General features: G+C 39.3%; 1 protein-coding gene across 12 annotated transcripts in view; it reads right to left on the bottom strand.

The window, feature by feature from the left end:
• The window catches only part of LOC112156663 (protein unc-80 homolog), a gene marked incomplete at its 5' end in the record, with an annotated part of 71,242 nt that overhangs the window by 30,014 nt on the left and 18,152 nt on the right, over window positions 1-23,076 (bottom strand). For 6 of the 12 annotated variants that reach the window (XM_024288924.1, XM_024288926.1, XM_024288929.1 and 3 more), the window contains 20 exon segments: window positions 922-1,108; window positions 1,887-2,018; window positions 3,798-3,979; window positions 4,087-4,225; window positions 5,599-5,706; window positions 5,783-5,986; window positions 6,057-6,154; window positions 6,232-6,441; window positions 8,223-8,400; window positions 8,493-8,626; window positions 8,927-9,062; window positions 9,135-9,347; window positions 9,420-9,592; window positions 12,191-12,344; window positions 14,420-14,526; window positions 16,874-17,082; window positions 17,291-17,389; window positions 18,233-18,396; window positions 21,475-21,623; window positions 22,090-22,140. In XM_024288924.1, coding sequence (XP_024144692.1) covers window positions 922-1,108; window positions 1,887-2,018; window positions 3,798-3,979; window positions 4,087-4,225; window positions 5,599-5,706; window positions 5,783-5,986; window positions 6,057-6,154; window positions 6,232-6,441; window positions 8,223-8,400; window positions 8,493-8,626; window positions 8,927-9,062; window positions 9,135-9,347; window positions 9,420-9,592; window positions 12,191-12,344; window positions 14,420-14,526; window positions 16,874-17,082; window positions 17,291-17,389; window positions 18,233-18,396; window positions 21,475-21,623; window positions 22,090-22,140 — 3,027 coding nt within the window. 12 annotated transcript variants of the gene reach the window in all.

Below are 23,076 nucleotides of genomic sequence, written 5' to 3'. Positions count from 1 at the left end.
ATTGCATAAATGGTTGAGGAGTCAGAAGAATGTAAACCTAAAGTTAAAAGGTTAAACAATCTTTCAAACAGTGAGAAAAATACATTTTTTGTCAAATTCATTTAATTTAACAAAACTACTGAAGATACATTCTACACAATACTTGATTATTGTTGTTGCCTTAACCGACACAACTGTTTTCTGTCTTTTAAGACATGGAAGTTATTCATTACAATAACACTCCAATCATCTTTAGATCAAATTTAAAGGATTCCCACTGTTTTTTTTTTTCAATAGTTATGCCATTTTTAGGTAAACATTTCGAAAAAAAATATTGTTTTTTAAGGACATAGTTTCTACAGAGTGGCAGAAGTTCATTAGAAATTGACCTCTGAGTTGTGGGCGGGACTGTTGGCATGCAGCAACCCCGCCCCCTTCCTCATTGCTAAGAACCCACAGCAGAGATTTAGTAGTATTTTCTACATCAAAATAAAGGCTCTTTTTCAAACCAACCTTTTTCGTCTGCTCCTGATTCACTATGATTTGAACAAAAAAATACTCAATACTGTAATTTTAAACTTAATCTTCCTTGTAAAAGTACTCCATTGTCAGAAAAATGCTACAAGAACATGTCAAAAACACCAAAAACATGATTTTTATCAGTAAGTTTTTTATAAAAACAAAAACAAAAAAAACTTATTTTCACTTGTTAATGTCACAAATCTGCAATCTGAAAAATAAATAATGATCAAGAAGGGAGCATAAATAACGTTTTTTGTAAGAATCAACAAAAAAAGTTTTTTTAAACTTATAAGTAAAATAAAAATAAACTTTTATTGGTCAAAGTCCTACAAATCTGAAAATCAGAATTAAAAAAAAAAAAAAAAATCAAGAATGGAGCAAATGCTTTAGCAGACACCGCTGTAGGCTTCAGTGCCCCACCTTCCTCCTCCTGTTCAGGCGGGGGGCTGCAGGTGGGCTCGTAGCAGGCCTCCTGGGCCACGGGGATGGCGGTGATGATGCTGGCCTCGCGGCCCAGCCGCCGCTTCTCCTCCTCCTGCTGCAGGTTCTTCAGGATGTGCTCGGCTCGCTGGTGGGAGCGCGAGACGGCTCGGGCGGAGAAGGATTTCTAAAACGGCATCATTGGGGAGGAGAGGGGCACACAGGGGGTGGAGCTTAAACTCCGGCGGGCTAAATCGGCCATGTGACGTGACCGGACAGCACGGTAATACAGTAACTCTCCTCCAGCCGTCTGGCCTCATGCCTTCCTGGACTTTATTAAGGATGAAGCTGCAACAGTAAACGGATTCAACCAGGAAGTCGTGAAAAAATGCATGAATTCAGACGGGAATTGGGAGACTTTACTGTATTTCGTGAACAAGTAAATGTGCTAAGGAACATCCAGCTAAGCTCAACGCATGATATGGAGAACATTCACAGCAAAGTCATTCTTGTCTAATGACCATGCATCAAAGGCACAACACAAACATGTCTGTATATCCGATGCATGCTGTTAATAACGGGACTTTTCTTTTCTTCTTGCAATCAAAGCAAGTGTTGGGGGATTTTTGGTCTCTGATCAAGATGCAGCTGAACCCACATGAACCATGAAAAGTCGACTCAGTGAGGTCATTTCCTCTGATCGGAGGTAACAAGATGCATCAGCACAAACATCCGGACAGAAATACCAACTTACTATGGCATGGACTGACTGAATTAATGTGGGGAACTAAAAACAAAGACAGTCGATAGATAAATTACATAACACGTGTTCTCAGTTTTTCATCAAGAAAACATTTTTTGCCATGCTTTGTACCAAAAAAGTGTGGAAAAATAAAAAAAAAAAACACCAAATTTTTAATGTGTTGCTGTGTCTGGGTGGAGCTGAACTCGGAGCTTCGACTTACAGACTGGTCCTCGTTGATCGGATCCTGGACGCTGCCGGTGTTCTGCGGCACCCATGGGGGGTCGAATATGGGGACGCAGGGCATGCCCAGTATTGGAGATGGAAGGGTGAAGTTAATGCTGGGCGGGGGGATCTATGGTGATAGATGTACGGAACTACAGTTAGTCCGAAATGTGGCAAAAAATAAATAGTAAAAAAAAAGGTACAATTTAAACATTTATCTTTTAATTTTTGATTATTACCAATAAAAACTACATGTATGTAAACAAGTAAAGAGAACATTTATTTTTATACATTTTTTATGGTTGGTGATAAAAATGCATACATTAATTTAAAACATTAATTAATTTAAAACAATTGTCTATTTTTAGAACAAGAAACAGCCTTATTGTTAGTTTTAAGCACCATAGTAAAAATAAAAAAAAAACGGACAAGCAAGCTAGTTAGCTAGCTAAATGACAGACAGACAGATAGATACAGCGCTAACTTTTTAGCGTAAAAAGTTAGCAATGATGGGATTATTTATAGATTTTTACGGGTTAAGAAAGTTTGTGGCGTCAAAAAATGTAGCCTCGTCACATCAGATCAGTGAAATTACATGTAGGCTATGTCTTTGTTTTTCTCGTCTGAGCTAGCATGTGGCTAAAAAACGTTGAATATAATGTTAGCTTGTGAGTAAGATGTAAGCTAGCAGGGGGGAGAGTAAACCCTGACAGTCCTGCCCACAATTTTTGGATAAACTACAGCTGCTCTGAAGAAACGACGTTCAGGAATGCTAAAGCAAGAAAGAGCTAACATGCAACCAGACGTGCTAGCGGGAAAAAACATTTATTGGGTTGAAGTGGAAATAAAAATCATAATTTCGAATGAACTTTTGCTGCTCTGAAGAAACAATAACCTAAAAAAGGGTATAGGCTTTTTTGATTTGGGGAGTTTAAACGATGTTCCGGAATGCTAAAGCAAGAAAGGGCTAACGTGCAACCAGACATGCTAGCAAGGAAAAACATTTATTGTGTTAAAAGTGAAAAAAAATTCAATGTCACAGCTTTCTGTGTAGATTTCCCATGTTATAATGTGGACATTTGCAGATTTTTAAATGTAGTGGGTGTGGTCTATTTTCAGGTGCCCAGAAATTACGGTATCCCTAAATATACTAAAAACATTCAAACGCAAATAAAACAAAAAGACTACATAAGAACCAAACTTGCGCTTTTATAGTTCCCTAATTATGGCATAAAAAAGCCTCCTTAAAAGAGGAGGAATTTAATAATAATAATAATAATAATACATCACAGTACATAAATAAAAGCATAAAAACACAACAATTAAATAACAAACACAACAGTAGGTCAACAGTTAAAATTACAGATATATTCAAAATTTGAGTATTTTCAAAATATTTGACCCCTTTGTTGCACTTTTTAAGTGTAAATACAAAAATAAATATTACATTTCTTGAAACTAAATTTAAGAAGTCTATTTTTTTTCTTTTTTGATATCAAAGAAACATTTTGACATTTTTGTAAACTGGAGAAGACTTATTTGAACTAAAGCCCCTAGTGGTTGTTTGAGGAACTACAAATGGTCCCCAATTTTTAAGCTTTTAAATAAGCTTCAATATGGAAACAAAATGGTTTATATGTATGAACACAACCTATTTTAAATAAACAACGTTAATATAACCCAAAATATAAACAAGGTTATATAATAAAAAGATAACGCTCTTGAATTACGAAAAACAAAAAAACTGAACAGGATAATGGATCAAATAAACCTCTTTATCAAAGTTGATCTGGGAGGGATAATAGGTAAATTTTCCTTTGTGAGATCAATAATTATCTATTCTATTGTGTTCTATTCTATTCTATTCTGTACGTCTGGATTTTTAGGGCAGAATTTCTGACGTCTGTACCTTAAAGATCTGCTGGGCGCCCTCCTCCATGCGGGGCCACACCTGGTATCGGAAACGCCACAGCGTGTAGAACTTCAGGATGGAGTTGATGCGCTGGCACGCCTCCTGGTGGTGGAACTCGGCCATCATCATTTCCGTCACCGCGTCGGGGACCTTCACGGCGCACAACAGAAACATGGCCGCTGGATTCATAGGCGGTAGCAGAAAGAGGAAAAAAGGAAGAATTATGGGAAAAAAGGTTCATTTTGAATCTGAGATAAACTGAGAAGACGTCTGAGGAGTGACTGACCGGCTGCGGCGGCCATGTGTTCGTCTACACTCAGGAGGAGCTCCCAGGCCGCGGGCTGGATGTCTCCATACATGTCGTCTGTCAGGATGGGCGCGGCCTTGATCAACAGCGAAAGAGGAGCTGGAGACAAGCTCATCACCTGAAGAAGATAAATATTTGCAATAGAGCTACCCCGATTAGTGGACTAATCGACGACTAATCGACTATAACAATAGTTGACGACTAATTAAATAGTCGATTACTCGTTACTATATATATATATATATATATATATATATATATATATATATATATATATATATATATATATATATATATATATATATATATATACATATGGAGTCAGAGTGCAGAGTGCAAGTTCTTGGGTTGTCCGAGAATGTGGAGGATCATAGATAGGTATAGCTGTATCTTAAGGGGAGCACAGGTGTATCTTGAACTTCCCTTGAGGCTCATATGGCACCTTTAGGGGAGGTTATAAAACTGGAACGTACGATTGTATGTGTGTTTTAAGTGTATCATGAAGGATTTGTAAGGATTTGCTACTTTTCAGGTAATGTTGTCGTACAGTGTCTTTACGCCACACTCTAGTCATTGATGAGGCGTACACATTGGCTCCTTATGCCTTAGTCACTGCACCTGTATTAGTCATGGAGGTATTTGTATTGTCCGGGGCCATAAAGGGTTGTAGACAATGCGGTTCCATCTCAAAGAGAGCAAGGTGTCCCTTGTAGCTTGTACGGCCACCTTAACCCTTGTGCTATTCTAGGTATGTTGACTTTGGGAGTGGTTGACTTTGGAAATGATTTTTGATTTTCACTGGTGTCCGTGGCAGACATAAAATCCTGTCCACATTTGTTATGACGGATAACACGTCAATGTAGGGCTTAGGTCATCTGGACCACATTAGATCAGGAAAATGGGATGTACCATTGTTGTGCGAGTGTGTGCAAGTGTACCGTGAAGTATTTGTATGGATAGTTTCAGGTTAAACACACTTATGAAGTACCAGGTGATGTTGCCCCTACGCCACAATCTAGTCACTAGTGAGGTGTGCGAACTGGCTCCTTATCGACTGCTGACAAATGCCGCAAGTACACGGTGTGGGCACAAGTGCATATAGGACATCCATGAAAACTATGCCTTGAATTATATGGTTTTCAATGTTCTAACAGCCAGACTGACTGCAAGGTGCGCTCACTTGTCATGTAAACAGCAGTAACAGGATCCTTGCGCAGTCCGCAGGGTTGGAAAAATGACAAGTATAAGACATACGATTGTCTGGATGTACCTGCACCTCACCTACTTCATGATGGAGTTACTAAGTTTTTCCAGGGTTTGCTACAACCTCTATGCCGATTGAATATAGTGTGCATGAACATTTTAGCCCTACGGATTCCCCAAGTGGTCTACAAATTTGATATATCCTACAGACAACCTGAGTGCCCCAAACAAGTTTGTTAATTTTTGCCAACAAATAGACTATCCAAAAGGTGTAATCCAAACGGATACCTGGTTGCGGATGTACTTGAGCATTCCCGTGTCCTTCTTGCCCTCCATGTTGGAGTCGGTGGGTCTTCTCTTCATGGATGGAGTCCTCAGGCAGGATTTGTCGGAACACTAAAGAGAGCAATTGGGTAAAGTTTCAGCTTATTCAGTCCTTGTACTACAAAGTAGAGGAGTTTTGAAGAAGGACCTCTTTGCTTTTCTTTGGCCGCCCTCCGATGATTCCAGAGGAGGCACTGTCCTCTCTAAGGCTGTCCACGCTTTCACCGTACACCAGCTTGATGGCACGGACCAGACGGGCGCAGGAGCGGCCGTGGTGCTGGTAGCAGCGCGGGTGGCAGAAGTCAACGTGTGTGCAAATGAAGCTCTGCTGGTTGATTAGAAGGATCATGATCTGTGGGAAAGGCGGAGGTCAGTGAGAAGACGGTAGTATCTGTGGTTTTCGGATGGAACGATGGACCTACGTGGAGCCAGGACATGTTGCGGTGGTAGTTGTCCTCTGTTCCTCCAGAGCTTGGGCCTTCTGGTTCAATACTGGGCTCACTGGCGCTAAAGGGACTCCCTGCAGGATCAAAAACACTTGAAATTAGCTTATATCCAAGAATCTGAAACAACCTTTTTTGTTTTTCTCCAAGTTACCAATGTCTGTGACCGTGTCCCGGCTCTGAGTTTGTGACAGCAACCCTTCCTCGTTCTCCGACTCGGAGTCCTGCCTTGACAGCTTGGTGCTCTTGAGGCTTCCCGCCCGGCGGATTGAAGACAGGGAGCCTCCCTTTTTGACACGGAAACTTCGGGCCCCTTTGATCTGAAGCAGCCGGGAGCCTCCAATCCGGATCTTTCTAATGGGAGCTGGAAGACAGAATAGTGGTGAGACAGACGCAACAGGCCATTAGTGTCAAACAAGCCCCACGGTGGATTGTTTGACATCAAAATGGACCAAAAGTTGACCACTTGGACCAGATCACAAATGAGATAAAGTTCCAGTTAAAGTCCACACAAAAAGTTAAATTTTACACCATAATGAACTACTTGGTTTTATGGAACTTGTCAATGTTTCTCAGATCTTTTTTTCCCCCACCTGAAAATGGGTCTTTGGGGTTTTTAACATCCGATAATGGAAAACAAACATAAGGAATTTTTGGCTTGAAATGGGATTTCTGTATATTTATCAATTCAAATTGTTGTGAATCAAGAGGAGACAAAAAGATGAAGTTGGAAGAGGATTGTATTATTTACGTAGACGATACAAGTTTTGTTGCAATGGTAATGTTAAGTTGAGGGTGTGAGGGGTTATAAGCTAGTAAGAGAGCATGTGAAAAGATAGCTCAGTTTTGGGGGATGGGAAGGGGGGGGAGGGTTGCTCCAGACCAGGGATAGGCAACTCTAGGCCTCGAGTGCCACAGTATCCAAGCCCTACTCATGACTGGTTTGCAGGTTCAGGTGTGTCCAGCCAATTAAAACATGCCAGAGTGGAATACGGCACTCGAGGCCTGGAGTTGCCTAACGCTGCTCCAGTTCTAATGAACTACTGCCACTCTACAGAAACTATGAACTGGAAAAAATGTAGGCTATTTGATTTAGGCTAAAAATGGCATAATCGTAATTAAAAGACTACTGGGAACGATTTTACAATAAAATTTAAGGTCGATCAGAGTGGGGGATCATGACAACAACTTGAGAAACTTTATTTTTGAAACCAGTTATCTGATTTTATAAAGGCTCAACTGCCCTTTTAACTGGCTGGTGGATAGACCCAACAAAGCTTCCAACTTTACTTCCATTTGCTGGATTTGGAATCTTACCCAAGTGGGCGGAATAATAATTTCACTAATTCCTATTGGTTATGTCAGAGATGATCCATACATCAATCTTCAAAACCCACTGAATCCTTTTAGGGGGTCATGGGGCTCCTGGACCCAACCCAGCTACTGTTGGTCAAAGGGTGAGTACTACAGTCTGTTACAGGGCAACACAATCACATGGAAACCTAGACGCAACTCAACCTAAGCGTGTTTTAGGCAGGAAGCTGAAGCTCCAGGAGAACCTACATATTCTCACTTCCAACTTGTCACATATGGATGTATGGATCGGGCCCCCTCTGCGTCACTTTTTGGCGTTTTAGGTGTCTCCTACTCGTTGTTTTTTGAAGTGTTGACTATTCCCATTAAATTAAAGGTCCCAAACCCTCAGGATGTATTAACGGACTGGATAACAGACGCGGACCTGGTACCGGTTTATGGCACCAGTACCAGGTTAGGGGACTGGTACTGGATTAGGGTGACGGTGCATGTCCTGAGGATTGGGGCCCCCGTTAATTAGTATATGCCTTTTCTCCTATCTTTGGCCCCCTACCAAGCGCCCCTTAGATTGGTACCGGTTCTAAGCCAGGAGGTTGGGGACACCTGACTTAATAGGAACTACCAGCACGTCAAAAAAGGGACGAGTTGGAAAAGTTAAAAAGTGGCGCGTAGGGTCCCCTAACCATATGTCCATATATGATGAGTTTTGATTGATAATGCGTTCGGAGAACATGCAAACTCTCCACAAGTCCTAGCTGGGATTTGAACCAGGTGAGTGAGGTGAGAGTGCTAGACACTCCTCCACTGTCCACGATCTATTTAGTTATTTACCCTGAGATTCCTGCGTCTTCTTGTCGTCACAGGTGGTGTCCGACTTTAGAGTATGGCTACTGCTGTTGAGCGAATCGCGCCCGTCTTCATCATCAAGGATTCCTGCGAAACTGATCTTCCTCTCGTATCGATGGCGGCCGAGCTCCGGGTCCAGACGCAGGCGGCAGCTGTCCAAGTCCTGGAGTCGACACATTTCCGTCAGAATCAATTTATTTCATAAGACAATCATTTTGTTTTTTACACGTCTGGGGAATAGATGTGATAACTAACCACCAGGGGTTCTGTTCGCGGTCGGGGCAGGCATGGAAATGTCTCCCGCAGGAAGGTGGTGATTTCCAGAAGGAGCTGGCAGGCAGCCATCTTCAGGGCAAAGGGACAAGCGCACTTCGACGGATTGACGGTATCTTTGAGAGCAAAATCAAAACACATAAACAGAAATTATATAATCATAACAGGGAAAAAAATATATATTTTTTAAGTGTAGATTATCAAAAAGCAAGAAAAAACGTGTATGAAACAAATTTCTATCAGCTTTGTTTGATTTTTGGAGGTCAAAACCAGGTATATTTTATCTCCCAGTTGAAGTGTTTCTGTATTAAACATTAAAGATCTTTTTACATGGGACAATCTTTGACTAAGACATCATTGCCTATGTTTAAATTAAAGGTTCCTCTTCAAGATCCTAAAAATCTCCAGTGACTCACTATCATCTAAATAATCTTCCTCCTCGTCTTCCTTCCTCATTCTCCGCTTGGTCTCTTCGTCATAAATGTAACCCAGGATGTTGGCGGGACTTTCGCTGTCCGAGTGACACAGTTCGCTGAGTCTCGTTCCGATTGCCTAAAATCAAGAACAAGTTAAATCGGTCAAACCGAATTGTCAGGAGTTTTTAATCCCAACGTCTAAACTCACGTCTCCCCACTGGCAGAAATGCTTGGCGGCGTTCCACTGCAGTTTTTGGTTTCTCTTGTTGCCTACGATGGGTGATCGACCTCTGGACAGACCTTTCTTGGTGATGTTCACGTGGTGGCCCTTCATCCACTCCGGCCAGTTTCCGCGGTTACAGCGGTGGACGAATCTGGCGCATTCCAGGAACAGGGAGGCTCGGGCCACAACTGGCGCTTCCTAAGAGGATTGACGTAAAGGATCCCAAACCATTGTTGACTGACCAACGGTTGAATCCAAACCGAATCTCACCAAGTCTAAGGCGGCGGCGAGGATGGAAGCGTCGGGTATGGTCCCCGGCTCGCAGCAGTTGAGGAGAAACTGGAAGCGTTTCATTCCTTGTCGAATGGCGCCCAGATTGACCACGTTCTTGTTCTTCATGGCCTCTTGAGTCGCTGCTAGACGCTCCTGAAAACCGTGAGGTCCTGGACGATAAAAACCAGAGAACGTGACAGAGAATGACAGTCTTTTTTTGGGGTCAATAGATTTACATGAAGCCACGTCACCATTCAAAACATTAAAGAACCAAGGAGCGAACACATGAGGTCACAAACGATGATGAGAATGGCAGACTTGACAACCAAGGACGTGAGATCCGGTAAATCGCAGAGAGAGTCACACAGAAAAACAAAGCAGCGTTTCTTGTTTTTACAAACTCAGGCGCTGAAGAATACCAACAGACATCACCACAGAAGAGACGGGGGAAGGGGAGCGCCGACACCGTCATGCTTCAAAGCAGCACAAGATGCGCTGAAGGATGGTCTTCTAGACAACAACTCATTAGACAAAGCGCGTCCTCTTTTAACTGTTGGATGAAAGGCAGAGGAGCAGCCGGGGAACGGGGGATGGAAACGTTTCAATGTGTCACGGAGAGGGACAACAGATAAATATATGACCGCTAAAGCCTTGTGTGCAACTTCAAGTGTTTGAATTATTGGATTATGAATGAAAACACTACAGTGATAGCATCAGACATGAGTGAAATCTTTGTGTTTTTTTAGTGTCCATTTTCTGCTAACATTCAAACAAAACAACGGTTTACATCGAATAAATTGTTTTACCTGAAACACCTTTGTCATTATACATATTGGTTTTTTTTATTTTTATTTTTTTTAATATTTATTTATGTTTAACCTAAAATCTATGGTGTTTTATTCAGTATAAAATCATGTAAGATGATGCAATATTTATCCACTAGAGGGCACTGTATACTTTTTAGTGTGTTTCAGGCTAGTTTCACTCTTGGTTTTCCTACTGCTAGCTTAAAAAAATATATAATTTTCCTTGTGCGTGATATCCAAATAAGCAAATACTGTATAAGATGATGCACCATGTATCCATTAGAGGACACTGTTTAATTCTTAGTGTATTTTTATGCTAGTTTTAGCCATGGTTATCCCACTGCTAGCTTAAAAAGAGTGTGATTATTTTTTTTATCTTGAGCGTAATACCGTATCAGAATAAGCAAACATAAGATGATGCAACACTTATCCAGTAGAGGGTAATGCATCAGCAAGCTTCTTGTTGTTTTAGGCTGGTTTCAGCAAAGCTATCCTAGTGCTAGCTAACATTAAAAAAGGGTATTTTATCAACATTTTTTCATAAATAAAATATGCCTTGATTAATATTTTTCCTTTTGTGTGTACTACAGTATAAAAATTAGCATATACAAAATGATTCAACGTTTATCTACCTGCATCTAACTACATAGCATTTTTTGGCTAGTTTCAGCCATGTTGGTAGCAGTAGCTTAAAAAGGAGTCATTTAGCATAAATATTTGTTAGTAAAAAATGACCAATTTATACGTATTTTTTCTTCTGTGTGTAATGAAATATCAAATAAGGACATAAAAGACGATGCAACTCTATAGCTAAACTTCTTAGCAGGTTATTAGGCTAGTTTTTGCAATCGTAATGCTAGCTTAAGAAAGACATGTTTAGCCTAAAGCGAGGTGTGCCATTTTTCCTTATGTATTTTGTGCTATACAATATCACAATCAGAAAATGTTGAATGATAGCATTGTATAGCCAAATTAGAATGCTTTAAATACTTACTCCAATAAAAAATGTCTTTAGCTGTTTTTAACACGTTTTTGTGTCATTTTTCACATTGTAGAGGACGTATACAAAGGAATTTCTTAATTCAAACTTCTGCCACTGTACATAAAATATCTCTTAAAAACGACAAAAGCTTTTCTATTTTGAATAAAAATGTCATCATCGTGAATCAAAGATTACTAGGAACAACTTTACGATACAAAAAAATATGGTTGTAGAGGGACTTTAACGCTAGTATTAGTCCTTGTTAGTGTATTGCTTTTGAGATCAAATAAAATGAAAAGCAATCGTTATCCAAATACCTGCTTAAAATAAAAACTTTCATCTTTTTAATGCATTCAAAATAATAATTAAAAAAAACATACTGTAAAGCATATTTTTCATATTAGTCAGAACTGAAGTAGGCTAATGTATGATAAGTTTCCGTAACTCTAGCTATACCGTTTATGTAATTTTAGCTAGTTGTGAAGCAGAGCAGGACTACTTTGTCCTGATGTGTGACACTGCGCTGTAGGGAAGTGCTTACACAATCGACAAAAATTAACTGATTCTGTTGTGGAGAAAATTTGCATATCAGTGCAAAGCGGATAAAAAAGTTTGAACTTGTGTATTTAGACATGGCGACGCCATAGATTTTAAAAGGTTAAAGACATTTATTTGTTTTTTTAATGCAAATTTCTATTTTATTTTGTTTTGTAGTGTGCCATCACTGCACTGTTGTTCATTAACTTCAGCTTTTAAGAGCAGGTCACTTCGAAAGATGGGGTCACAGCGCACAAAGGCTTCAGGAGAGCAGCTGAAGTTCTCGGACATTTAATCTGGCAAAGGAGGACAGACCACGGAATGAAACACAGCAACACACGGACAGACAGCTGCTGGAACACACAGACGAGAGCGAGAGACAGAGGGACACAGGACGATGGAGCGAGGTGGGCGAGGGGCCGCCCGGGGTGGGGGAGGTCTACCATCTTTCTCTTCTGTGTGGTGAAGCTTGGATGGATTCCTCCTGCCAGACCTCCATTTACCGAGCCGCTTGAAGAAATTCTCCTCCTCGTCCCTGCCGTACTCCGGCACTGCAGCGCCCCCTTCAGACAGCTTCACGGCACTGGTGAACTTTACCTGAAAGTATAGATTTTTTTACTTAAATTATTGTGGTAATGTTTTTGTCCCAAGAAGTATATTTACAATTATGTACAGACAAAAATTAAAAACATATCTGAAGACTTACAAGAAATTTATATATATATATATATATATATATATATATATATATATGTATATGGTGTATAAATAAATATATATATCCCACATATATTTATGTATATGGTGTATAAATAAATATGTATATATATATATTAGGGCTGTCAGATTTGTCGCGTTAAAAACGCGTTAATCTGACACGTGCTTGACGACGACAATTTTTTTGACGCATTAATCGCGGATTTCCTCATACGTGCCTTTCCATACCGCGCGCGCGGGCGTCCCGCCCCGTAACTCACCGGCTGCTCTCACTAGATCATCGACGGGTCTCCAACCACCGAGCTGCTAGCTAAAGCCGGCCGGCGCTAGGACCTGGAGAGCTCCTGCCCTCTAACCCGGCTCCGGCTCGCGTCCGGCGCCGCGTCCCGAGAGCTGCAGACCCCCGACGTTCTGAACAGCAAGCTCACCGGGGGACGTTTTAAATGTTCTGGAGGTTTAAGTGTGATCCAGCCCCAGCATAGCGGTCTGTCTGCCGGCATATTCATGGCGTGAGCTCCGCTGGACACGTCGCTGCATCGAGCTGCAGCCAGAGAACGCGGCGGCAGTAACAGACTGTCAAACTATCCACAGTGTATCCCGCTTTTCTCAGTCTTTCAGGTTTTAAAAAACAAAAGTTAATTGGAAATAATAAATTTCAGTTATTACTGCAATTCAGCAGAGGAGAAAAAGATTTGGTCCTGACAAAAAATGAACATGAAAGTGTTATGGAAATGTTATTTTTGATGTTTTTTTATTTTATTTTACTGAACGTTGATTGAAGTTTAGAATTTAAAATGCCCCTTACTTGCACTTGGGCTTTTGTTAGGCATTTTATGTTACAGCCTCTTATTGTTAAGAAATTTTATCTCAATACAATGTTACAAAACAAAGTATTTCTGATGAAAACTATACATTTTGCAATTCTTGTTTTCATAATTAATGTAAAACTGCTAAATTCCACGAAGCACGCATTTTTTTTCCTTAAAAAAAGGCCACATGTTAATTTGCGATTGATCGCAATTTAAGTCAGGACAAAATGCAATTAATCGCGATTAAAAAATTTAATCGCCTGACAGCTCTAATATATATATATACATGGTGTGTATATATATATATATATACCGGTATATATATATTTATACACCATATACACATATATATACCATATATGGTACATTCTGATCATGCTTTGTACAACATTTATCGAAGAACATTTGAGTACTGCTCAACAAAAAGTTTTTTTATTTTTTATTTTATTTGGAACAAAAGTTGAACAGCATAGTACTTTATGACACGGATGAGCAGTGTCCACAGACAGGGAGAGTCACTCTGTCACTCTGTCGCAAAAAACCAGAAGCGTGTGTGCTACCGCCTTCATCAAATATTAAACACTTGCTCTGGATAATAAATATCCTGCACGGTTATCTTTTTCAGCATATCGGGATTTTGTTCGGCTGGTTTTGAGTCAGTTAATGCCCTTTCTCCGCGCTCCGGCGGTGGAGGTTCCGCGGTGCCAAGATACACTGCAGCTCCCCCTTCGGACAGAAAAATTCGATAAAAGCATCTTGAGTTGTCTGTGTTTTTGAGACCAACTGAAAGAGACCAGTCAATGAAAAAAAATCTGAGAATATCTGAAACCACAAAAAAGAATATATATAATCTATATGTGTGTACATTATATATATCTAATATATATAAAGTGTATGTATATAAATATATATATATATATATATATATATGTATATATATATATATATATATATATATATATATATATGTATATACCCAGAGAAAAACCCAGGCATCGATGGGGAGAACATGCAAACTCCACACAAAAAGGTCCCAGCCAGGATTCGGACCAGTACCTTCCAGCTAAGCACTGCACCACTATGTCCCCACCATTTAAATCATAAACCAACATTTTGAAAGGGATTAATAACATTTGTTTCTCTGACCTTCGAGCTCTGACGTATGAATGAGAGTCGATCCACTGAGCTGATGTCAAGCAGGTCCTCCACGCCGTCAGTCAGCCCGGATAGAGAGGAGCGCTTCAGCCAGTTTCCTGGAGATGCAACAAGATGTGAGTTTTTAGATAGCATTTGGTGATCTCACAGAACCATACACATACCACACATGCAGGGCTGTGGCTGCAAGTTTGCATGCAGGGGTGCAGTCATGGATGCACAATCAGGACACTTGAGTCACATTCACAGATTAAAGGTCATTCAGTTGTGATTTCATATTCACAAAGCACCATTTAAAAGCAATGATTAAGAAAGCAGCGTATGGCTTTTCGGATATTTCAGATGTTGGCTTCCTGCTGTGACGTCTTCATCGTATGTAAATCAATGTAAATCAAATCAATATAATTTTTACATTTTTTCAATTGAAACTATATAAAACCCTTAAAGATCAACTCTGATAAATAAAAAAACATGTTTTTGTGATTTTTAATAAGTTATTTCACCATCTATTTGATGGTGGAGGGCATTTATTAGGTAAATTAAGTCTTAAATTGTATTTCTTTATTCAAATTGTGAAAAAGAAGCAGACAAAAGAAAGTATACTTCAAACTCAAGGCAGATAAAACTACAGCAAAACAATCATTGGGTCTTGTCCGGGATTGTAGTCTTCAATCTGAGGACAAATTTGGAAAGGCTGACTGTCCTGTTTCCCATGTCCTCTGAAATTAGGAACTGGAATAGGTTTCTTCAAGAGACATTCTTTAGCAGCTAATCAGATATGTTTAAATTAAACAAACAAACAAAAAAAAAACAATTGTGCTGCCACAAACGATTGTTTTAATAGTTGACTAATCAGGTCATGCGCAAACTGGATGTAAAACATACAAATTAACCATCATTAGCTTTAAACTAATTTAAAACTAGATACATAGCATTACCTGCGATAACGCCAGTGTGAATGCTTAAAGCTGAATTTGGCCACTGAAGATGCTAGTACTGATAGCTGAAGATACTGAAACTGATAGCTAAAAACACTGAAGTTGATAGTTGAAATCACTGAAGCCAATAGGTGAAACCACTAAAGCTGATAACCAGCTAAAATATTAGTTAAATGCCAAATTAGCCTAAAAAACTGAAAAAGTCTAAGTTCGCCAAAATAGCTGGCATGCAGCTGAAATATTTGCTAAACTACAAAATAGCCTAAAAAACAGAAAGAATCCTAAATTACCTAAAATAGATATCATGTAGCTAAAATATTAGCTAAATTCCAAAATAGCCTTAAAAAAACTGAAAAAATCCTAAATTAGCCAAAATAGCTAGCATTCATGTGAAATACTAGCTAAATTCCAAAATAGCCTAAAAACTGAAAAAATCTAAATTACCCAAAATAGCTAGCATGCAGCTGAAATATTAGCTAAACTCCAAATTAGCCTAAAAAACTGAAAAAATCCTAAATTACCTAAAATAGCTAGCATGCGGCTGAAATGTTAGCTAATTTCCAAAATAGCCTTAAAAAACAGAAAAAAATCCTAAATTAGCCAAAATAGCTAGCATGCAGCTGAAATATTAGCTAAAGTCCAAAATAGCCTAAAAAAATGAAAAAATCCTAAATTGCCTAAAATAGATAGCACGTAGCTAAAATTTTAGCTAAATTCCAAAATAGCATTAAAAACGGAAAAATTGTAAATTAGCTAAAATTGCTAGCATGCGGCTGAAATATTAGCTAAACTCCAAAATAGCAGAAAAAACAAAAAAAAAAAACTAAATTAGCCAAAATAGCTAGCATGTAGCTAAAATATTAGCTAAACTCCAAAAGGGCCTAAAAAACTGAAAAAGTCTAAATTTGCCAAAATAGCTAGCATGCAGCTGAAATATTAGCAAATTTTCAAATTAAGCTAGAAAACCTTAAAATAGTCCAAACAGCTAGCATAATGCCATTATAACTTTCAACTTTATTACACTCTGACTCCATATAATATAAAGCAACAACTAATCGACTATTAAATTAGTCGTCGACTATTTTAATAGTCGATTAGTCGTCGACTAGTCGACTAATCGTGGCAGCTCTAGAACACACCGAGATCCTGGTCTCTTCTACAGGCTGACAATCATCACAAACAGATGTGACACAAACAACATATGAATAAGATGCTCCACATCCACATACGTAACACAGAGCGAGTGAGTGGAAGGCGGACGGTCCCACGGCACGCTATGGCACAAGAACGAACAAAAGACAGACCATAAAGATGAGGTGAGTTGGATAAAGTGTTACCATGCTGGATGGCAGTTTTCAAGACAGAAAGCACAATGCTCATGAGGAATGCTCATGAATAATGACGACATAGTTGGTATTGTGACCATAAATACACAAAAAAATGGTTCAATGTTCACTCTCACGGATATACACCTAAGTAGCCATTTTGTCGTAATGAACTACTGTACCGATTGGTAGCTTGAGTTTCTTGCGGAGGGAAATCCGACGGGATCTGGATCGGGATCGCCTGTCCGTGGTGGTGCCAGAGTGTGCGGTGGTGCACTCCGATGTGTCCTGCTCCGATTGGCTGCTGGTGTCGCTGGCGGCGCTCTGCGACTTGAACATCTTCCTCCAGAAGTCCTTCCTCCCCAATAGAGCGCCCGGGAGCTGCTCCTCACTGCAGGGAATACACAAACCAAAGATAAATCTACTTCTATAAAATAATTAAAGAAACTTAAATCGACATATTATGTAAGGAACCTAAATTTTGGGGTTTTTTTGTGCGGGGGGGAGCAGAAGAAGCAACAAGATAAGTTTAAGGCAGAAATGGTAGCAGGGCTGGACGGAGATGATGCGAAGCCACATGCTGTGAGGTCAACACTCACTGTTCGGGGGTCTGGGGAGGTCTACTGGAGATGTAGCTGCGACACTCATCTGCAGCACTGGACACCTGACCCTTCTCCCCGGACACACCCGTCTCTGACCTACACACATATATATATGAACACACCACATACACACAGGACTCCCTGACCAAAACCCGTCTAATGACACTGAAATAATAAGATCTTAGAGAAAGAAAGTAGACTTTTATTGTTCAACTAAAACAAGTAGAGCCATTTGGGCTCACATAGTCTTACTTTAGTCTCTAAGAAATTTGGATTTGCATTCATCACCTTCTTTTTTTTAATAATAACAATAAAAATGTCTATTTTTTTGCCCATGCCCATAGAAAATAATCTGAAAGAACATTTTTGGTCAACGGGCTCATTGAGTTAGCCGTATAGCAAGTCTGGTGCCACAAATCAGGCTCCCCCCTAGGACAGGTTTGTACTGTTTTGTTGCAGTTGTACCCTAGAATTGCCAAAAATTGAAATTAGAACTTGCCTGGAATAAAAAAAGAGCACACAAAGCAGAAGCAATAATGAAAATACCGAAACTACTTCAGCGCCAGCAAGGCAAGTGCAGTCGATGACCGTGCCTTTTCATAGGCAGGAACCCTGTGTTTCATAACACAAAAAAGGGCATGAAATTGTTTCCCTGTGGTCACAACGGCCAGTCAAACACAGAAAACTGTTACCTGGCAGGTTTATTATTTGGCACTTTTAATCTTTATTTAAGAAAAAACAAAGGACGTTCACTCAAGCAAGATAAACAAATGTTGACAAGACAGAAAAAACCACCAAAGTCAAGCAGTGATGAATAAGCACATAAAGGGAGTTGGATTTGGGTTGGATTAAAAGTAGAGTTTTATTAATTCATGGGTTTCTATTCTAGTTATTTTATTTTTAAAAATGAGTAAATCTATAAAACCTATTTGGCAGTACCTCTTAGGTCCAGGGTGTTTACCCTCTTCTTTGTCTTCAGGTTTCTTGGTGGCGGTGACCTTTTCGGCACTGTCCAGGAGCGCGCTCAGTGCCACTCTGCGGAACACATTCCCATGAGCCTCCTTTATGAACTGGACCAGCTGGCGGATGTCGCAGTACAGACCCTGAGCGGGCAGAGGGTGACAAAGCGAGAGCGAGTGAACTCCCCAGCCGAGTGGTTGGATCACCCGAGCTGTTAGAAAACGTGTTGTTTTCTTGCTCCATAAGAAGAAAATCAAAAACATTTGTGGCGTGCAGGAGCGGGCTCCAGCTTGTGAGTGGGTGGCTTCTGGTCCGGCGCCAGAACGGAGCTGGTCTTGAAAAAGTGTATCATCGGCCGCCAACGTTCCGCGGCCGTTTCGGTGCCGATGTGTTTTCAGGCTGATTCATGAAGGATGCCTGACTTATTGAATAACAGTTTAGGGCTTAGGTGGAGTTTAAATTGACAAGAGGATTGAAAAATCGATTTTTTTCCGAGAGTCAGGTCATATATTCAATTTCTTTAAAGACCCACTCCAATGAAAATATGATTTTTAGTGTTTTTTCAACATGTTCATGCAGCAATTTTCTCATTATGGAAGACATGTTTAAAATAAATTAAGATTAAAACTAAGTTTCTGAGTATTTCTTATATTAATTGTAGTGAATCAGAGGAAGATTAAAGTATACAATTTGAAGAAAACTCTCAGCTGGGACGCAGCAACTGAAATAGGCTCCGCCCTATTCTGATGCATCCAGTCTTCATTTTCCATCAATAAAACACAATAAAGAGTGTTTCATACTTTGATTGCTTTCAGCAATCAAACTACCCATTTTTCAATAGCGAAGTGAATAACATATTGAATAAAAAAATTGTTGTATAAATATATATTTACTAAAATTAAAAGGCAACTGTGAGTGTATAAGTATAAAAGAGAAACAAAAATTGCAAAACAATTGAAAGCAATCATTTGATTGCTTTCAGCATTCAAGGTACTACATTTTGTAATACTGACAGCAAAAGCACGTTGAATAAAAATAAATGTAGTATATACTTAAAAGGCAATAGTGCAAATAGTATAGGTAATATTGAGCTCCGAATTAGCATACAATTCCTCAGTGAATTAAACCAGCCAAATTTGTTAGCATTTTGCTAAAATAAAAGCTAAGCTCTAAATTGGCCAGAAAACACCAGTAGATAACAAATGCTAGCATGTTGCTAAAATATTAGCTAAACTCCAAATTAGCATTTAAAAAATTTACTTTATTGGCTAATTACTAGCTAAACTCCAAAACAGCCTAAAATGTCTCACTAAACTAAATTAGTCAAAAATGTAGTCAAAAATGTTAGCCTGTTGCCAAAATAGAAGCTAAAGTCTAAATTAGCCTGAAAACCCCAGTAGAAAACAAACTACCAAAAAACTAGCATGTTGCTATAATAGAAGCTAAATACTAAATTATTTTAAAAAACAGTAAATAACAATTAACTGAAAAAAAATCAGTGTTTTTCCAAAAACATAAATTAGACCCAAAATTTGCATAAAAATCCTTAGTAAAATAAATTAGTCAAAAACATTAGCCTGTTGCTAAAATAGAAGCTAAACTCTAAATTAGCCAGAAAACTCCAATAGACAACAAACTAGCAACAAACGTTAGCATGTTGCTATAATACAGGCTAAACTCTAAATTAGCCAGAAAACTCCAATAGACAACAAACTAGCAAAAAACGTTAGCATGTTGCTATAATACAGGCTAAACTCTAAATTAGCCAGAAAACTCCAATAGACAACAAACTAGCAAAAACGTTAGCATGTTGCTATAATACAAGCTAAACTCTAAATTAGCCTGAAAACCCCAGTAGCAAACAAACTACCAAAAAACGTTAGCATCTTGCTAAACTAGAAGATGAATACAACATTTTCCTAAAAAATGGTAAATTAAAAATAGCTAAAACATCAGCATTTTGATAAAATATTAGCTAAACTCCAGATTAGCATAACATTTCTCAGTGAACTAAATTAGTCAAAAATGTTAGCCTGTTGCTATAATAGAAGCTAAACTCTAAATTAGCCTGAAAAGCCCCAGTAGGAAACAAACTACCAAAAACTTTAGCATCTTGCTAAAATAGAAGCTAAATACTTATTTATCTAAAAAACTCAGTAAATAACATATTAACTGAAAACATCAGTGTTTTTCCTAAAACATAAATTCGACTCCAAATGTGCATAAAATTCCTTAGTAAACTAAATTAGTAAAAAAAAACATTAGCCTGTTGCTATGATAGAAGCTAAAATCGAAATTAGCCTGAAAACTCCAATAGATAACAAACTAGCAAAAAACGTTAGCATGTTGCTATAATAGAAGCTAAACTCTAAATTAGCCAGAAATCTCCAATAGACAACAAACTAGTAAAAAACATTAGCATCTTGCTAAAATAGAAGCTAAATACAAAATTTTCTTGAAAACTTTAGTAAATAAAAAATTAGTTGAAAACATCAGCATTTTGATAAAATATTAGCTAAACTCCAAATTAGCATAACATTTCTCAGTAAACTAAATTATTCAAAAACATTAGCCTGTTGCTATAATAGAAGCTAAACTCTAAATTAGCCTGACAACCCCAGTAGAAAACTACCAAAAAACGTTAGCATATTGCTAAAACAGAAGCTAAATACTAATTCATCTAAAAAAAAATTCAGTAAATGACATATTTTAACTGAAAGCATCAGTATTTTTCCTAAAACATAAGTGGAGCCCAAATTTGCATAAAATTCCTTAGTAAACTAAATTAGTAAAAAAATCATTAGCCTGTTGCTATAATAGAAGCTAAACTCTAAGTTAGCCTGAAAACTCCAATAGATAACAAACTAGCAAAAAACGTTAGCATGTTGCTATAATAGAAGCTAAACTCTAAATTAGTCTGAATACTCAGATAGTTAACAAATTAGCAAAAAACGTTAGCATGTTGCTATAATAGAAACTAAACTCTAAATTAGTATGAATACACAGATAGTTAACAAATTAGCAAAAAACGTTAGCATGTTGCTAAAAATAGAAGCTAATTTTTGAAAATTACTATTTTATTTTTCTGCAGCCAGAGAGCCACCATAGAGAGACGCAAGAGCCACATGTGGCTCTGGAGCCGCAGGTCGGCCTTAGCCCGATGAGTGGAAGAAATTGGACACAACAGGAGCAAACGCCAATGGACTGACGAGTTCACCCACCAGGTTCTCTGGGCTGTGCAGCTCATGCGTGGTGGAGGCGCAGCGCGTGATGAGCGACTTGAACATGCACCCCACCACCACCGCCTCCATGTTCTGGGCCAAGGACTTGTTGTCGCCCGTCGTGAAGTTGTTGCCGAAGCCCGCCTTGTCTGGAAGCAGCAGGGAGGCAGGGGAGACCCAGATCACACAGGGAGTGGTTTAGCCATCGGGATGGGAAGTTGGCGGGCTTCAATGTAAAACAGTTAGCCCGTACAACAGGGGGGAGATCGGTAGGGGGCAAAGGAAAAAGGGTTTGTAAAGCATATGGGAGGGGGGCAAACTGAAAAGGGTTGGGTATACCGAAGACATGCAAGGAACTAAGGCCTGCTTATAAAACAAACAAACAAACAAACAAAACAATAGGGGGTTTGTTGGTCCAGAAACTAAAAATATGAACTACATAAAGGCCAGATTCAACTACACAGATGTAAAGTGAGGAGTTGCAGGCGAGTTTGTCACGTTCGGACAGAGTGAGGGGTGCAGCAATGAAAGCGGTGTCTAGGGAAGGGTCTGATCGGGTCAGTCTACTCAGCGGATTGCTTAAAGCTACGTTATTATTTGATCAGGGGTATCTACCGATGTTTCTTTTTTTCGCCCTCCTGGACCTCTCACCTGCACTGCCGTACTCTGCAAGAGAAAAGAGGCGGGGCACAAGTTGATTGACATCAGGCCAACACAGACAGGTAGGCGGTGACAAGAGAAGGGGGCGTGGCACCCCACCTCCGGCAGGAAGTGAAACCCGAGATGCAGCGAAATGCCACGCTGGTACTAACACGTATGATTCAAAAAGTAAAGGAAAAAAAGGTGCCTGGTTCACTTTCATTGATAAGACACTCATCGTTTCAGTACATTGCCAAAGACACAGTATTTTGTATGGAATCAATGTCAACTACAAAATACTTTCAACTGATTGGGATGGAAAATGGATCTTGACGCCCAAAGGTAAAGCTTCTAATAATCGAGCGGGAATGGATTAAGCTTCTGGCTTGGCAAGTGTACAGAATGGATGAGCTAGAGGGAAGGGTAGGGGGTTCGTCTCGTTGAAGTGAACGAGGAAAAGGGACGGAAGATGGAAGCAGGAGGAAGACAACGAAAACGGGACGCAGACAAGCAGAGACAAGTGAAAAGGAGGAGGGGAACACAGAGAAATAACAGGTAGAGCTCTGGAATGCCCGGTCAGTGTGTGTGCTTGTGTGGGGGAGGGGTAACGCAAGGTTTCAGTTAGCTGTATGCTAAGCTAAGGTTATAAAGTCAACAACATTTCCATATAATACAGCTAGCTACCAATTTGGACCACATGTGTCAAAGTCATGGCCTGGGGGCCAGATCCGGCCCTCCATATCATTTTATTTTATTGTTATTTAAATGGATTTATTCTGGAGTAATATTCCTACTTTTTTATGATTTATAATTTTGTTAAAAAGTTACGGTTTTAAAGTATAAAAAAATTGGCGTACTGCTAGCTTTTTAGACTATGTAGTTTAGCAAATACTTAAGCTACATGCTAGCTGTTTTGGCTAATTTAGGTTTTTCTTCTGTTTTTTTATGGTGTTTCGGAGTTAG

The sequence above is a fragment of the Oryzias melastigma genome, linkage group LG2 (assembly GCF_002922805.2).
Source record: "Oryzias melastigma strain HK-1 linkage group LG2, ASM292280v2, whole genome shotgun sequence".
NCBI lineage: Eukaryota > Metazoa > Chordata > Actinopteri > Beloniformes > Adrianichthyidae > Oryzias > Oryzias melastigma.
This window is presented reverse-complemented; position numbering and strand designations above follow the sequence as displayed.